The sequence below is a fragment of the Phodopus roborovskii genome, unplaced genomic scaffold, assembly GCF_943737965.1.
Source record: "Phodopus roborovskii unplaced genomic scaffold, PHOROB, whole genome shotgun sequence".
In the NCBI taxonomy this organism is placed as follows: domain Eukaryota; kingdom Metazoa; phylum Chordata; class Mammalia; order Rodentia; family Cricetidae; genus Phodopus; species Phodopus roborovskii.
The window spans coordinates 5,630,627-5,647,612 of NW_026126651.1; the positions used below are offsets into that span (position 1 = coordinate 5,630,627).

The 16,986-nt window shown below is 51.2% G+C and overlaps 1 protein-coding gene across 2 annotated transcripts in view; it reads right to left on the bottom strand.

The window, feature by feature from the left end:
- Positions 1 to 16,986, bottom strand: part of Nav2 (neuron navigator 2) — a 329,324-nt gene that overhangs the window by 172,524 nt on the left and 139,814 nt on the right. Inside the window, exons 4-6 of one of the 2 annotated variants that reach the window (XM_051174387.1) lie at positions 16,187 to 16,259; positions 7,338 to 7,602; positions 4,349 to 4,417 (exon numbers count right to left, since the gene is read on the bottom strand). In XM_051174387.1, coding sequence (XP_051030344.1) covers positions 4,349 to 4,417; positions 7,338 to 7,602; positions 16,187 to 16,259 — 407 coding nt within the window. The remainder of the gene's footprint in view (positions 1 to 4,348; positions 4,418 to 7,337; positions 7,603 to 16,186; positions 16,260 to 16,986) is intronic. The other variant, XM_051174388.1, reaches the window with a different exon arrangement.

The following is a 16,986-nucleotide window of genomic DNA, read 5'->3' on the forward strand; positions in this document are numbered from 1 at the left end:
CTTGGGGGACGCCTGGGTTATTTGTGTCTCACTCTATAGTGATACAGTCCTCATCTGGGATGAAGAATAGATCTGGATTCCCCATGGTGGCCACGGCTCCCCCGATGCTGCAAATGATTGCTCTGAAGTTCGTCCATCGGAACATTTTATCATCTGAAGCCTCTTTCACCCAGCCGAAGACCTGAGCAAACCCCGCCCCGGCTGGATGGTTTTCCGTCAGCTTGACACAGGCTCAGGTGACTCAGCGGAGAGAGTGAGTCTACAAGATTGGGATGCAGGCAATCGGTAGGGCATTTTCTTAACTAAGTGGTATTACCAATTAAGGATGTGGGAGGGCCCAGTGCATTTTAGTTGGGGCCATCCCTGGGCTGGTGCAGAAGGAAGCAGATTGAGCAGGAGATGAAAGCCAGTGAGCAGCACCCCTCCATGGCCTCTGCATCAGTGCCTGCCTCTAGGTCCCTGTCCTGTGTGAGTTCCTGTCCTGACTTCCTTCAGTGATGAGCAGTAAAATGGAAGAATAAGCCAAATAGACCCTTTCCTCTCCAGCTTGCTTTTGGTGGTGGTGTTTCATCTACAACCACAGTACCATTAACCACATTGTGTACAAAGACTATGAATGAATGTGGTATGAGTGAGAAATGGAACTCAGCCACAAGGAAACCAAGGCGCCTCTTGGGAAGGTACGCTGACCTGCAACTGAATTAGTTCAGCATAAATTCTAGTAGGAGATTTCAGGTGCAGGGTTCCAAAGTCAAAGGCAACCATGGTGTCCTCAGGCAGCAGGATGATCACAGGAGGCCAGGACTAGTCTGTAGAGTCCCCTCTGGACCCAAAGGAGCCAGCCGTCCTCAGCTGGCATCAAGGTGACATGTGTGTGGGTGCAAAGTGCAGAGAAAGTTGAGAGAAAGGAAGTGATAGCTTTCGAAGTCAGAGGGGGAGACCCCAGAGCAAGACCCAGATTTGTCGTGGGGAAGGGAATATGAACAGAGGCTCTGAAGACTAAGCACACTGCACATGGTAAGAGCTTGCAGAAAGTACAGAAAGAAAGCTAGGCATGGTGGCTCACACCGGGATTCTAGATACTCAGGAGGCCGAGGCAGGAAGAGCCAAAGGTCAAGGCCATTCCAGATTGCAGAGTATGTTCAAGGTCAGCCAAGGGAGCTCAGTGAGCTCTGAAAGGAGGTCTAAGGGTCTGGCTCAATGGTAGAACAACATCTTCCTTGCACACAGTACAGAAGACTGCCATCAAAGTAGGGTTCACATGGCAGCTCCAACCTGTAGCCCTGTGATGGTGAGGCCGAGCGAGGCAGGTAGATGACTCAACACCAGCCTGGGCTCCAAAGCAAGACCCCATGTCAAAAGCAAGGCACGCTCAGGGAGGACAGAGCTGGAGTGTGCTGGTTCTTGAGGGTCAGAGTGGAGAGAACCAGCCAGGGGAAGTGAACAGGACCAGAGGAGGAACAATCTCATGGGTCATACCAGGAAGCATGGGCTCTGTCTAATCCCTCAGGGCTGAAGCACTAATTAAGGGGGCCGAGAGCAGAGCTGGAGCTAAAAATAAGAGCGTGTCTAGTTTACCAGTGACACAGACCCACGGCCTCACACAGGCTTGTGGCCTCTGGCTCAGTATTCTGCAGTTCATTACTGTTACAATCAGGGGAGCTTGGATCAACCCCAGCCCGGAAACATGTGCTGTCAGTCACATTAGAACCCTGCCTTGCTGACGAGCTGGGTCTGACCAGTAGGAACAGCTGCAGGTGGCATGGCAGAGGCCGTCCCCACACGCAGCCTCACGGATGCAGATCGGCCCTGTGCCATTCACGGCACCAAGAGCTGCTGGCAGCTCTACAAGTAGAACTTCACTTCTGATGGTCATTTCCCATCCAGCTTCGCCGACAGAAGATATGGGTGGGTTTTCCCAGACACACATGGGGCTTTTTAAAAAAAAAAAAAAAATCAAGGGGCGTGCTATGAGAAGATGAGATGCAGGTCTTGCTGCTGTGAGAGCGGTGGTCAATTTCTCCCAAGTGTGTGGACTGAACTTATTCCTGGCCCCAGTGCCTCCACTCCGAGTGCTGTACGTGCTCACGGGAAGAGGGCAGTTCTTCCCTCCCAACCCACTTCAAAGGCCGGGAGCGGAGGGGTACCCCTCCCAGGAAGTATGGCAGCTTGTGTGCATATGGGGCGGGGGTGGGGTGGGGGGAATAGGAGATGCATTCTCGCCAGACATGATTAAATGCTAAATCTCTCATTTCCACAGCATCCGCTTTTCAGCAGCTAGGCAGAGGACTGACTACACCAGTAATTTGATTCCACTCCCCAAGACGGCCGGCTGTGCAGGGACCCACTCTGCCTGGGCTGTCTTGCCTAGCTCAGTTCAGAAGGCCAACATCACCCGTGCGTCTGCAACTCACTGCCGAACCCACGATATTCCAAAACTAAAAGCCTTTTTACAAAATCCCCAGGACACGCTGCGCGAAGCAAAGTAGACGCACGGCACGCTCCTGGAGACGAGATCATTAGCCCAGGTAACACTAACTGGTGACTGTCCCTTTGTGTCACCTTGCTTTCCTGTCCTGGGCATGGTAAATGCCTGGGACTCTACTGGAGATGCTAGGGGCGATGACACAGTAGGGCAGCAGAAATGCAAGAGGCCCACATTCGAGGGTGAGGCCTCTCACTCTGCTAAACACCTCTGGTGCCCATCAAGATACTTGGTGCTGGCAGGAATCCCAACAGCATTTAAATGTCAACACGACACCTGTCTCCAGAGTTCTGGGCCGAGAAGAAGGTTGGGGGTGCCTCTCCTGCCAAGCACAGTTTACTGCTGTCTTTAATGGTGCCGAGTCAGCCTCAGTCCTCACAACGATGCTCAGGGGTAGGCTCTGGGAGGAGGGAAGTCCAGGAGCACGGCCTCGGCAGGGGCAAATGCACTCAAGCCACTCTCTTGCCCAGGGATGCGGCCACTCTAAAGGAAGCCAGGCCTTGGCCGAGGATGAAGCGGGCAGCTCTGTTCCTGGCGCAGGCTTGGGGATGGAGAGCTGCACCCTTGTCTTAGTCTCTTCGTCTCTCCCCATTTGCCAATGCCTCCTTCCAGCATCTGCGCCACTGCAGGGCAGGCACGTGCTTCCAATTACACAGCTTCCCAGCCTGCTCCCAGCCTGCTGGGACACAGGCATCCACTCCGGCTGCAGCCTCCCCTTCTTCATCAGGAGAAACGATCTCTTACAGATAACGTGCGTATGCTGAGCACGGAAGCGTGGTGCCATGCAAGTTTCTCCCTCACTGGCCCGGTTGCTCCCAGGTTGGGACTTGCCCACACAGGATTTCCAGAAAAAGAATCTGATTGTAAAATGTCCTAGGGCCGAGCAGAGGGAACAGCTGGCAGCTGGTCACAGAACTGTACATGGGTGGAATTAATGGTCAGCTTTCATTTTACCTTCAGGGACAGTTCCTTGGGAAATAAACACAGCACGGGTCATCACAGGGTAGATTCAACCCCTGCGTGGCTTCCTCATGGACCTCAGGGGCCGTGAGAAGGACCAGGCTGAGGCAGTAGCTGAAGCCATAAGGGTTGACACAGAAGTGTCAACAACGTCACAACAGCAGGATGCAAGAGAAAGAAAGGGTGGCCTAAGGGTTCTGGGTCAAAACAACCTGGGCTGTCTTCTATTTTCCATGTAGCCTGGGAGCAAATGTCACACTTGTGAAATTTCCATTTCCATGACTGTAAAATGGGGCTATTAACATGACCTACCTCATTGCCTCACAGGGGCTGCAAGGGTTAAATAAATCTGTATATGTTGCAATGTACTGGTTTTCCCACACCCAAGCATGCATCCCAGGGTTCGGGACAGGATGCCTGCAGGACCAGTTTGCTGCGTCTGCCGGGAATTCACATGTGAGATCTTCGCTCCCAAGGAACTCTACCCCCAGTTAGTAATTGAGCAACAATGACCATGGCCAAAGCACAGCACACGGGAAGGAGATGCGGATTAGGGCTGGGAGGAAGCAGAGGGCGCAAATGCATTCACCGTAAAATTGCTGTGTAACTGACTACCTGGGAACTCACCTCCTCCTACGAATGGGATTCTGGTAATGAGGTGAAATCAATTCAGTGAGAAGCATCCAGTCCGAGCCAGTCACTTACACACATACACACAAACAGACTCCCGTCCACGGCCACTTGCGGAACTCCCCAAGCCAGCCGAATCATTAGCCAAAGCATGTTTGGGCTCGGGCAACTGGAGACACAGGGCAGGGATGGGAATCAAAAGGGAAGTCAGCCAGCGAGGAGGAAACGGCAAGGGTTTGAACCATGCTTTGTAGGACACAGAGGACGGCTAACCTAGAGATCTTTTTCTGACCCAGAGTGAAGCGGATGATTTTGCTTTGAGAGGAGTCCTTGGATGATGCACTGCAGGGTAGGAAGGAAAAGGTGGGGAACAGGTGAGTGAGAAGACTCGTCAAGACACGCCAGGGGAGAAGGGACCTGGGCTGGTCCCTTGTAAGTTGTCACAGAACACAGTGCCCTCTGGGCCTAGCCCCAGTGACTGGGTACATTTACAATGTGAAGAAATTACAATCAGGATTATCTAAAACCTAGACTTGTCATCTCAGCCACTCGGGAGGCTGAGGCAGGAGGATGGTGTCTTCGCTATTTTTCTGTTGCCCTAAAGAGACACCACGGCCAAGGCTACTGATGGAAGAGGGTATTTGGGGCTCCCAGCTTTCAAGTATGGCACAAACCACCCCAGATTTCCGCTTTTACTTCCAAGAAATTACAATCAAGATCTGCCTGGGCTACAGGGTGAGTTTTTACAAGGTCTCACTAAGTTGCCAAGGCTCTCCTCGAACTCACTCTATAGCCCAGGCAGATCTTGATTGTAATTTCTTGGAAGTAAAAGCGGAAAAGTAAAAGAGGAGATCACCGCGTGCAGAAGTAACCCAGCCTGGTGGGACAGAGGGGCGGGTGAGGCCATAACCACGCAAATCCCCCCCGTCCACGCCTCCACTGGGTAGGGAAACAAAGCAGTGCCGTGCTGGCAAGAACCTTCTGCAGTTGCAGTAAATGCATTTTGCTGGATTTGGCTTTTCTGGAGGTAAATTATTCATTAGCGGCAGGTTGCTTTCCTTATAAACCTACAAATCTAGCTTTATTGTCTCTGCCTCAGACCATCTTGTTCCAAGCCACTCACATGCTTCCTTTTACTTTTACTTCCCACACCACTCTTATTCACCAAAGAGATTAAAAAAAAAAAAAATGTAAATCCAATTAAACCCCGAGCCTCCTGTAGCTTCCTGGCACCTTTAGAACAGGGTCCAAACTCACTTTATTCAGCCTGACTCTAGTGTCGTATCACCGCGCAACTGTCCCCCACAAAAGGTAGCGGCTGCCTTCTTTGCTTGCAGGCGACCTTCAGGCGACCTTCCAGCTCCATCTCTCCCTGGGCCGTCATGCCAAGCTTGCTCCCACCACAGAGCCTCCACACTGCCGGCTCCCTCTGCCAGACCTCTGAGGCTGAGGTTTGCATGGTTATAGCTTCTTTTCATTCACCCCTCTCCGGCCAGATGGCATGTCCTCACAGAGCTCTTCCCATCAACCCAACCTCAACTATCGACCCTGAATCCCATCATCTCCCTGCAGATAGATGTACTGCCTTTCCCATCTCCCTCCCTGTTCACGTGCTTGGTGTGCAGCCTCCTCCAGCAACACGCAGAGAGCAGGCATCGTGGCTATCCTTCATCTCTGACTCCCGAATGACTAAAAGGACCTGGCACACAGAAGGCTTTGCGCTGAGTAGATAAAGGAGTGCATACTGGCAGATTCAAGGTCCTGAGCAGACACGCATCAACAATCGTAACAAGTCAGCTGTGATGGATGCTCTCTCCACTTCCCCCACAGAACCTTCTCCCTGCACTGCAATTCTAGAGAGTATCCCAGGGAACGGAACGAGGCTGTGCGGAAGGCAGTGTGGGAAATGATGGGCTCATCAAACAAATCACCCAGGGCCACCAGGGAGCCTCCAGCCAGGGGACCGTTCCCAGTCAGGCATCCCTACCAAGGAAAGAGCTAAGTGTCTGGCTGCTTCTCTCTCTCTCTCTCTCTCTCTCTCTCTCTCTCTCTCTCTCTCTCTCTCTCTCCTCTCTCTGTGGTAGCCCACATAACTCTCCTATTTTACCAATTTCCATAGCACCAATTAGTTAATTAGATAACTAATTAGGGGGCCTCATTTACATTAGACCCATAACTCCTGGCTATAACACACGTTTCATGGGGAAACACGGGTGTGACCCCATGGGAGTTGGGGGTGAAGCAGCTCTGGGCTTGGCTTCCAGCCAGCAGGTGTAAAAGGTCCAAAGAGCTCAAGAAGCCTCCTGCCCTGGTGCTTTGGGACATCTAGTTTTTCAACACACTTTCCACGCAATCAAGCAACCAATCGCGTCAGTGGCACTGGCTTTCACAGCTAAAGACTGGTGGCATTAAAGAAAACGGTCGCAATGGGCATCTCTGCAGGACTTCCTCCTAAGTCAAAAGCTTCTGAGTTCCTAGCCCATCAGTCCTTTTTTTCTGCCAGTAACGCAAATGACTTGTGGGTGGTCTTTTACAGAATGGCTTAGGAATGCGCATGCCTATTCCCACTGCCGTGCAGATGATAACTAAATTCCACTTTGCTTCCTTCTGCGGCCTGTGAGAGGGTTATTCATGCGTCCCCCTTGGAAACAGTGGCAAGGTCCCCGCCCCTCTCGTGCAGGGCCAGGGATGTTCCTGTCCAGCATGACTCTCCTCCACCAAGCTCAAGGCACATGGCTCCCGCTGTCCTAAGTTCAACAGAATCCAGGCACATTTGCCATCGCTGCTCCCAATAATATACTGCTTGCCCTCCTTGGGAAGGCAGCTGACTCTTCCCCTATTACCACTTGCCGCTCTTCCCAGGCCTTGCCTCTACTTCTCCTGAGGCAAAGGGGGTCAGGTGTTAGCACAGGACTTTTGCAACCATTAAGTAAAATGGCCTTTGCACTTGAACACTTGGCTGATTTGAAGTCCATGTTTGCCGTGATTTAGGCTATAGGAGTGTGTGCGTGCGTGCGTGCATGCGTGTGTGTGTGTGTGTGTGTGTGTGTGTGTGTGTGTGTGTGTGTGCGCGCGCGTGCGTTACAGGCCAGTTACGACAGGGGTAGGTATTAGCACTGGCTGCTGTCCCATTCTGCCCTGTAAGAGCACACATCTCCACCTGGCATAAGGGAGCCTGTATCTATCTCAAGGCCATGCTAGCTCCTCGAGAATGAAAACCAAAGACGATCAGCAGTACCATGCATCCCCGTGCAGAGCCCACCTGGACTGCATTTCCGCTTGAGTTTTTGCTTGCTGATGTGAAGCTGGCTGGAGAGGCTGGCAGGGGGCTTGGGGAGCAGCCAGCCCCTGTTGCTGAGGAATGCCAGCCTGGCACTGGGAAGGTGCTCCGGCCACCTGAGACCCGGCAGATGGCAGAGGGGACGATGAGAGGTGCTGTTTCTGGGGCTGTTGCTGCTGTTGCTGCTTGTATCGGGAGAGGCTGAAGAAGAGGCCTAGAATGGCTTTGAGGTTCCCATTCCTGATCTCTGCAAGACAACAGAGAGAGAGACTTGTCACCAGATGCATTCACAGGGGAAACAGCAAACCTTGCCATGGTGAAGCTGACATGAAATTGTAAATGTTTTTTTTAAGGAAAACTTAATTTTGTACACAATATGCCCCCCTCCTCCTAAACTGGAAATGACTTAGCATAGTCAATCTGCCTGTTGTTTTCATAAATAAAACTTAAGTTCCTTGCTTAATATGTATTGTAGTTCTTAGAACGAAAGTTCAAGAATGCCTTTGCACGGACCGTTTAAATAAAATAAAGATTCTTGTCACCCTTTCTTTCCACATCCAGTGGGCTTCTTCAGCCCTACCTGAGTTCAACTTCTGGTGATCCATTAAGATCACTCCTAAACCACACAGAAATTAGTTTAGTCTCCCCCATGGGGTTGCAGGAGATTCACCAGGCAAGTCAGGACTGGCTGGCCGGGGCCAGGAGGAACTTCTCAGTAAGAACAGCAGTGAAAGAATGAGCATCCTCAAGACTGAGCCTGTGATCTGGGCAAGGCTCTGGATCCGGACAGCTCTCTGGCGTGAGCAGAGACAGTATGGTCTAGAGCAACCTACCAAGTCCGCATCTGAGCCTCAAGCCACACAAAGCATGCCAAGCGGCCGCCATAGACTCCAAATCCGCTCTGTCCTCTACCCACTCATCTCCTGTTCAAACCCACAGCTCAGCCCCTCTTTGAATCCTTACTCTAATTCAGGTTGAACGTGGGTCAGGAGTGTAAGAACCAGCTCTTAGCAGGGCTCACGTGAAACACTTCCTATGTTAAAATAAACTCAAACAGAGCGGGAAGAGTTTTAAATTCCAGACAGTACTTTTCAGACATTAAAATGCATTTGCCTCAAGGCATGCATAAAGAGCCGTGGCAAGGAATAAAATATTTATTCCATACAGAAGCTCAGCATCCATCCTTTTATGTAGCATTTTGAATACCAGCGGCCAATGGCCAGAGGCTACACTGACTCCAAGGGGGTGTGGTAGGGCCTTCGAGGAAGAGGGACATCAGAGAAGGAAACCCAGAGAGGTGATACTCTCCATACCCTCCTGCTATGGTGGTGAGTGAGGGAGCTAGCCCAAGGCAAGGCCCAAGAAGCTTAAAGGGCCTTGTGAGAAGGTGGGAGTCAGCCATCCTGCTTTTGTGAGGCGTGCAGGCTGAGCCCTGGCTGAGGAAAGCCGCCCAGGAAAGCACAAGGGCTTCCTCCCAGGCAGAGAAGAATGTGTGAAGGACAATAATGGCATGCGTTCAGGACAAGCCATGAACCCTGCAAACGAGGTAAGGCAGCCAGCCAGGGTGCTGGGCCTGCTGTGCAACCCTTCCCCCAAGTTAGACTAGGACAACGCATTTGTTTTCCTGAAGCATCCCTTTCCCCAGGCTGTGAAGGGACCCGCAATACAGACTTCTGGAAACCGGTCTTCCTGCTAAGCTTTGGAGGCTAGCAGGGTCTGCAAAGGCTGACAGAGCAAACACGGAGTTTACAAAGCCTACACCTCTAGACTCCAGCCGACCACTCTCAAGCTGTGCAAGCCACATCATCTCTCCTGCCTCCGAGGAAAGGCAACGATGCTTTCACAGCCAGCCCCATCACACAAAGCTGTCCTCGCGGAGTAGATGCGGGCATCTGCATCAAGATTCGCCCCTAGCAAAGATACTCCCAACCACTACAGGAAGACCACAGCCCCAGAACCCCAAAGAAGATGGTCATACAGCTCCAGCTTCATGCCGTAGCAGTGATGCCTCTCCCAAAGTTACTGCGCAAACCATGGCTTAGTTATTAAAAGTTTATTTTTATGAGTATGGGCATCTTTCTTGCATAAATGTGTGTGCACTGTGTTTTTATATGTGTGTTTTCACGTTGCAAGGCTCAAAGCCTCTGCATCTTTTGCCTGCAGAAGTAGGTGTTGGAACCCCTGGAACTGAAGTTACTCTTAACTGAATCCGGGTCCCCTGCAAGAGCAGTCGGTGCTTTTAACCACTCAGATGTCTCTTTAGTACAGTTTATCTTTAACCTGCATTTTGCTGCGTGCACATGAGGAGGGAGGGGATGCCACGGCATCCTCCCATTATGCAGAACCCAGGAATCGAACTCAGGTCATTTGGTGGCAAGTGCCTTTATCTGCTAAGTCATCTATCTCTCCAGCCCCAACGCAGACATCAGAGAAAGAGCCAGCGATGAGGGTAGACCCCCTGACCGTGTAGCTCAGCTTTAATTCTTCAGCTGCTTTCTTCTCCACCCCGAGGTAACCGAAGGAACAGCATCCTGTCCCCAAATGCCCTTATAAGTACAGGAGCATCACAGACTTGAGGCTGGGGGAGGGGAGGGTAACTCAGGGGGTCACTGCAGCCATGAAACCAACTGCTGAAAGCAACAGCTGAAACAATACAACTCTGGTCATTGGTTGGACAGAGACCCGAGTAAGGGATGAAACCCAGGAGTCAACCAAATGTCGACATTCAGATGAGCACCTATGAGGGAACTTGGGGGGGAAACAGACAAATTCCTCTCAAAATGTGAATCTGTTGGAGAGATAACAGCTATTCCTGGAGATAAAATCTATGCAAAAAAAAAAAAAAAAGTCTATTTTTGTGCCATTCCTAGCTATCAGGATAGTGGGCAGTTTGCAATTAGCAAGTTTCATGACTGCCTAGTGTGAACCTCCAAACTATTCACAAGCACAATGTGTCTGTCTGTCATTCTGTCCCCTGCACAAGGAATATTGTTGTCATTCCTCCCCCCCCATTACTTAAGGAGAAACTCAAGCCCAGAAAGGCCCTGGGATTTCTCCAAGGTAATAAGCCTGGAGGCGGAACTTGAATCCAGGTTTTATGTAGCTCGAGGTCTGGTTTTCCTAAAACTGTGTGACTTGGCTTGCTTGCATGCCCATCACATGTGGTTAATTTAAAAACAGACCAGATAATGTTTTATTTATTAAGGTGGCTGGTGGGCATGTAAGTTATTCTTCATTCTCTTGGTGCCTCCAACATTCCTTAACACGTCAACTAAATAAATAAATAAACAAACCACACGAGGAAAACAAGAAAAACTAAAAAATGACAATTATAGAAAGGTCCCAGCACGTCCAGAGGCTCAGAGTCTGCCTGCTGCGGTAGGAGGCATGTCCCTACCAGCATCCATAGTTTGCCAGCCCACCCACTGCAGCTGACCCCACCGGGCTTGTCCCTTCCTTATCTACCATGGGCATCAAGCTATCTGGCTGTTTATAACTGCTCCTCTTTCTCCTGAAGCATCTCCAACCGTCAGGAGTCATGGTATTACTCCAGAGAACACACCTTTCCTTGGTATTCTTTTCATACAGACCTTGGGCTCGTAAGCCAACCTTGGGGGCCGAATCCCTGCAGCCCACGCCTTAGTGGCTTTGTGTTGCCATAGGCCTCTTCCTTCCTGACACAGTGAACACGTCTGTCTCCCTGTACCTTCCTGTGCAGATGTATGCGGAGAGTGCGTGAGAAACTGAACATGCTAACACCTGCTGTGCCACCGCATTGTGGATTTTGAAATCAGAAAACACAGGACCCTCCCTACAGCCCCGGTCAGCACCCCCCCCCCCCCCCGGTTCTCCGAGAAGGAGTCTGCTGCTCACTCAGGTTTCTCTGAAGGTCACACAAAGGAAATCATCACAAATAGCCTCTTAGTGGACAAAGGTCAACAGTGGCTTTCTTTCTGGTTCTTCAAATAAATTGAGGTATTACATACATACCTCGTATACATAAAATTAAGTATAAAATTCAATGATTTTCAGTGAATTCAGTCAGTTCCAATATTAGAACATTTCTATTGATGTAATTCCTTGCACTCAGCGGCAATCAGTCCTAAAACTCCTAGGCACCCAGGAATCTGCTGCCTCTACAGATTTGCCTTTTCTAGACATTTTATGTAAATCATACAATTTGTCGTCATTTGTTTAATTTTCCTTTTATAGCACCGAGAATCGAATCTAGGGCCTCCCTCGTGTGCTAGGCAAGCCTTCTGTCACTGGGCTGCATCAGCAGTCTTTAGCATAAGGCTGAGTCCAACCACGTTTAAAGTGTACGGTGCTGCATAGTACATCATTATATGGACATACCATATTCTGCTTATCTGTTCCCCCATTGATGAACTGTTCAATTTTGTTTTCCTATCACAAAGAAGTCGACAGAGTTGGAAGATCTAAAAGCTAACGCCTGGGTGGTCTATAACAGACAGCATCCCAAATTGCTAGAATTGTGTTCTGCCCACATTCCCAAATGGTATTTGTGTGGGGAGCCAGCTCCACAGAGGAGGCTGAGAAACAGATCCCTAAGCCCACAGGAATGCTGATACTTCCCAAGGCTCTGAGAAGGGAGCCTCGTCCTACATGTGACCAGTTCACTCAAGTTTACCTAGACTTTTTTGTTGTTTTTGGGACAGGGTTTCTCCATAGCTTTGGAGCCTGTCCTGGAACTAGCTCTTGTAAACCAGGCTGGTCTCGAACTCACAGAGATCCGCCTGCCTCTGCTTTCTGACTGCTGGCATTAAAGGCGTGCGCCACCATTGCCCGGCTTCACCTAGACTTCTAACACAGGTTAAAAACAGAAACACCCAGAAAGAAGTGCCTGGTCCAGGGAGAGCCTGGCCGGCTAAGTGCTTGCTTTCTTTTCTTGAGCTGTTCTCCTTCAAACCGAAGGACAAATGGCACAGATCATTCCGTTCTGGTGACATTCACAACTGTCAGAACACATACCCTCTTTGGCTTCTGCCTGGCTTGTACTAATATGCTCAGACACAGAGATAATGTAAGTAGACGCCAGGTGTGATGGCTAAGCCAAAGACTGCTTATATTTTGTTCTGCTTTTTGAAACAAGGTCTTGTGTAGCCCTGTCTGGCCTTAATCTCAGTATAATCAAAGATGACCTTGAACTTGTGATACTCTTGGGTCTATGCCCCCAAATGCTGGGCTTAGAAGCATGCACCCCTACACCAGGTTTATGTGGTGCTGGAGACTGAGCCTAGGCAAGCATGCTACCAGCAAAGCCTTCTCTGGCAAAGTTACTTTGTTTCCACACTTTTTTGTTGTTGTTTACTCTGTAGCCTTGGCTTGATACTCTCTAAATGGGCCAGGGCGGTCCCAAATTATAGAGACCTACAGGTTTCTGCTTGAAATTAAAGGAGCGGCCATCACCCTGGGATTGTTCTAATGTTTTAAAGAGGAATCCCAGCCTGGTCAAAAAGTCATGTACATCAGAATATCAGTATAAACAAACCTGCCCAGAAGGCAGAAGGAATTTTGAGTCAAAGCCCAAGGAGGCTACTGCAGATGGCAACTACGAACCTCTGAGCCAACCCCCAGCAGCCCTGTGGGTCTGTGGCATTGCTCCGGCAGATGGACGGGCAGCAGGACTGCCTTGAACCCTCAACCACCCCCACTCTGGTGTCCCTGTCCCCACCAATGGCACTATCCACGGGGAAGGTGAGACTAGAGCACAGAAGCAGAGCCCATGGGGACCCTTGTGCAGAGGGACTGAAGCCGCCACTCAGTGACACACTTGATGTCAGGGTGATGGTGAATGGACACACTCCACCTGCTCCCTGCACCCCAAGGGTTCAGAGAGACTTCCCGCACCCCCACCCGAGATGAAAGGAGGGACAGTTTGGCAACTGATGCCACTTCAAAAGCACACACTCCTTCGGGAGTCACCCGGGCTCCTTCGGGAGTCACCCGGGGTCCGGGGCCTCCCACTCGCCTCTGCCCCTGTTGACAGTCACCTGTAAGGTTAGAAAATCATCATAATGTTCAAACCATAATGTAGTTCTAATGCTTTTTTGTCTTCCTTTTGAAGCCAATCCAGTGCCCCGGGCTCCTGCTCAGAGGCGGCGGCACGCTGGCAGCTGGAAAACCCCTCAGATGCGTCTCCACCCTTTCCCGGTGATTACAGCTGGCTTTGGAAGCTGCAGGCCCTGTGCACCTGTCCTGCACTGCTGTGGTAGTGCAGGCCTGCCCCAACCTGCCTTTGGAGAGCCACACTGAGCCTTTGTTCCCGGCCTAGACGGCGGGTGCCTAAGGGCAGTGGCTGCCGCAGGTAGCCCACAGAGGTGCTGGGGCTGGTCTGAGTGCCCCCCCCCCCGCCCCACACCCCCTGCCCTCTGGGTGCCCTGGAAGCTCAGGCCCAGTTCTTCGCTGCTCTTGGAGATGTGCCTGAGTCTGCCAGTGTAAGCCCGCCCTGCCCTGAGGTGATGTTCAGGATCTGCCCTGCCGAATAGTCCTTCCAGACCCCACCTGTCTGTCAAATTGACAACCTGTCCTGGGGAGTGGCGGTGGCCTTTGTGAGGATACCTGGGCTCTGTTCTTCCAGGCCCTGGGCCCCTCCTCCCCTGTGGTGGAGAAGCCGGGGTCAAGAACTAGGTCATAGACAGCTGGGCACACTGCTTATTCTTTGGGTTCCCGGTCTGCAAGTTGATTACCACTAACAAGAGCTGCCATTCAGGAAATAGTGTCCGGTGCAGCTAAAAAAAAAGGCAGATGTCCTGTTTGGGCAGCCTGGGGGCCTTGCCAGAGACGTCACTCACAATCTGTCTGTGTGTATATACATGTGTGTTTGTGGTGTGTATGTGCGTGCACATGTGTATGTCCAAGTGCACTATGAGGGAGCCACAGATGTGGGGGTCACAGATCAACATCTGGTGTCTTCCTCCATGCCTCTCCGTTTTATTTTATTTTATTTTATTTTTGAGGCAGAGCCCCTCATCATTGAACCCGAAGTTTACCAATTGGCTATCTGGGCAGAGAGCACCAAGGACCAAGAATCCGCCTGTCACCAACCTCTACTCTCTCTTCCTCAACTCTGAGTACTAGGTTTCCAGGCAAGGCACGGGAGGCCACGCCCACATCTTCCCTGGGTTCTGTGGGCTCCAGCGCAGGTCTTGGGGCTTGCACAAAGAAGCGCTTCACCCCACTGAGCTGTCTCCAGCCCCACACGTAACAGCCTTCAGCCAGTTTCTCCATCAGTAAACCACGAGTCCCATCCACTCCAGCGCCAGCCATGAGAACTGGAGCCAATGTGGACAAATCCACCAGAGCAGAGTTGGCATTTGTTCAGTAAATACTCACTGGGCAAACTTCTAGGCCTCAGAGTATAGACAAGAAGGGCAGACAGCAGAAAGACAGACAATGGTCAGCTGGTGAGTGGCCAGGGATCACCTCCAGGCCTGAGGAAGGAGGACAAGCCTGCACAATGAACATCTGCTCATGCTACAGAGCACAACTCCCCGAAAGTGCTCTCCTGGGAGCACAGAAACCCACCCCATTCCCAGACACTAAGAGGAACGTGTTCTGCCACCTACTGGTCAGCACAGGAATAGAACAGTGGAACAACCTGTTCTCTGAATTTGTGTCTACTGCTGAACCCTGTAGGTTCAGGCAATGAACACAAAGTCCACAGCGATGAGAGGCCAACAGCCCAGGCAGGGCAATCCTCTAGGGACCCTTCTGTAAGTCCTGAGATTAATTAAGGTTGGCCAGGCTACTCATGGAACCAGGTGACCATGTCAGCCCAAGGCCAGGCTTAGCAAAAGGAGAATTCCGACACCTTTCCTGACACATTCATGCAGAGGCACACTATGCCCAGAAGCCATGGATGCCACCCGCCTCCGACACAGAGGAGACAACAGCCCAGAAACACAGCCATGAGATCCAAGCTTTCACCTCTTGGCAAAAACAAGGTCCACGTAGAGATGAGCTCTGCAAACGTACCTGCTCCATCTGTGGGCTCCGGCCTCACTGCTCCCATCAGCCCCGCCCAGCTCCCAGGGCCAAGGCTCCCCTACATCTTTTCAGAGCACACTCCTGCTGTGCTGGGAGGAGTGATTGGAACAGCCCGACTGCTCTACCTGTTCCGGGGAAAACCGGAGGCAGATGCAGCCTAATGAGGTTGGGAAGATGCCTGGCCTATGGCAGCTTTCAGAGCTGGTAGCTGCCTGTGTTTACAAACAGGGGGAGGGAGAGGAGGAGGAAGCGCGTACACACACACACACACACACACACACACACACACACAGAGAGAGAGAGAGAGAGAGAGAGAGAGAGACTGAGGACTTCAAGAAGATTCCAGGTGGAGGTGCTGTCTGAGGAGGCAGATAATTCTGGCCAGCCCACTCCAAACCATTATCCCACCTGACAATAAACCTCTAGCAGACACTATCGGTGCTAATTAGCCACCAAATCCAGGCTAATTAAAAGCTAATCAGGAGGTTAAACCGTGGTAGTGTGTTCCCAAATCCCACTCTCCCTGTTTTCAGGAGCAAGATAAGAGGCTACCACTAAGGACTGAGCGGCTCCCCGGGGCGCTGGATGCTTGAACTTTGTCCTGTGGTTGCATGTTCTCTTTCCCACAGACAATGGCTGATGGATAACCAGAGTTGTTCAAGCAGGCACTTCTCCAACTGGAGCAGCACGCTCCCTCTCTTCTCTTCCCCCACAGCCTCTGTGGCATGCACACCGGGCTGCATGGGCTTGACTGCAGCCATTAATTGTTTGGTAACAGGTGGGCATTGCTAGAGACGAGAAGGCGTGGGGCTCTGACTCACCTTCCGCAGACAGCCCCTGGGTGTTGATTCCCTTAGCTGCCAGGAAATTCAAGCAGGCATCTATGTTTTCAATCTGGAGGAGAAAAAAAAAAAAAAAAAAAAAAAAAACACAAGACACATTGAGTGCACATTCAGCTTTCTCCAGACACACTCATTAGGAAGTGAGCAACAGCAAGCAGAATGCACTCAGAACAACCAACGAGAGAGATGCAGGAGGTTAGGACCCCCAAAGCCTTGTCTGTACTCGCAGAGGAAGCAGTTACTTAATATCCCGACCGCACGGTGCCAGAAGTCGAGGCCTTGGATTGCTTACAGATGCCAAAAATAATCAGGGTGGAATGAGACCTCTCATCTTGATCAATGTCACCACAGTGTGATCCTCAAAACCAAGCAGTTGCCAGCAACACAGAGGTGGGGACGAAACTGATAGACCCACCCGTCCTCCAGCTGCTGGGAGAGATTCCCAGTCAGTGAAGACGCAGGCAGCCAGACGTCCAAACAGTTTCAGCGGCAGTCAGTGTTCACCCACAGAATTCTCAGCCTGACAGGCATCGCAGGTGGACCACAGAGGCCCAAGACCTGTGGGATGTGGGCCGCTGTCCTTTGTCCTCTCGGTGGCAACGATAGAGACACCAGCCAGAGGCTGCCCATGTTTGCTTGGGCTGACACCAAGGCCAAGGGCAAATCGATGCCGGGGCCTTGAACAAAAAGCAATTAGGTCATTCCCAAAGGTCTGATTTGACTTTAGCTGTCAGGCCTAATTACTTTTTGTTTTAAAGGGGACTGTTCTGGCTTGATGA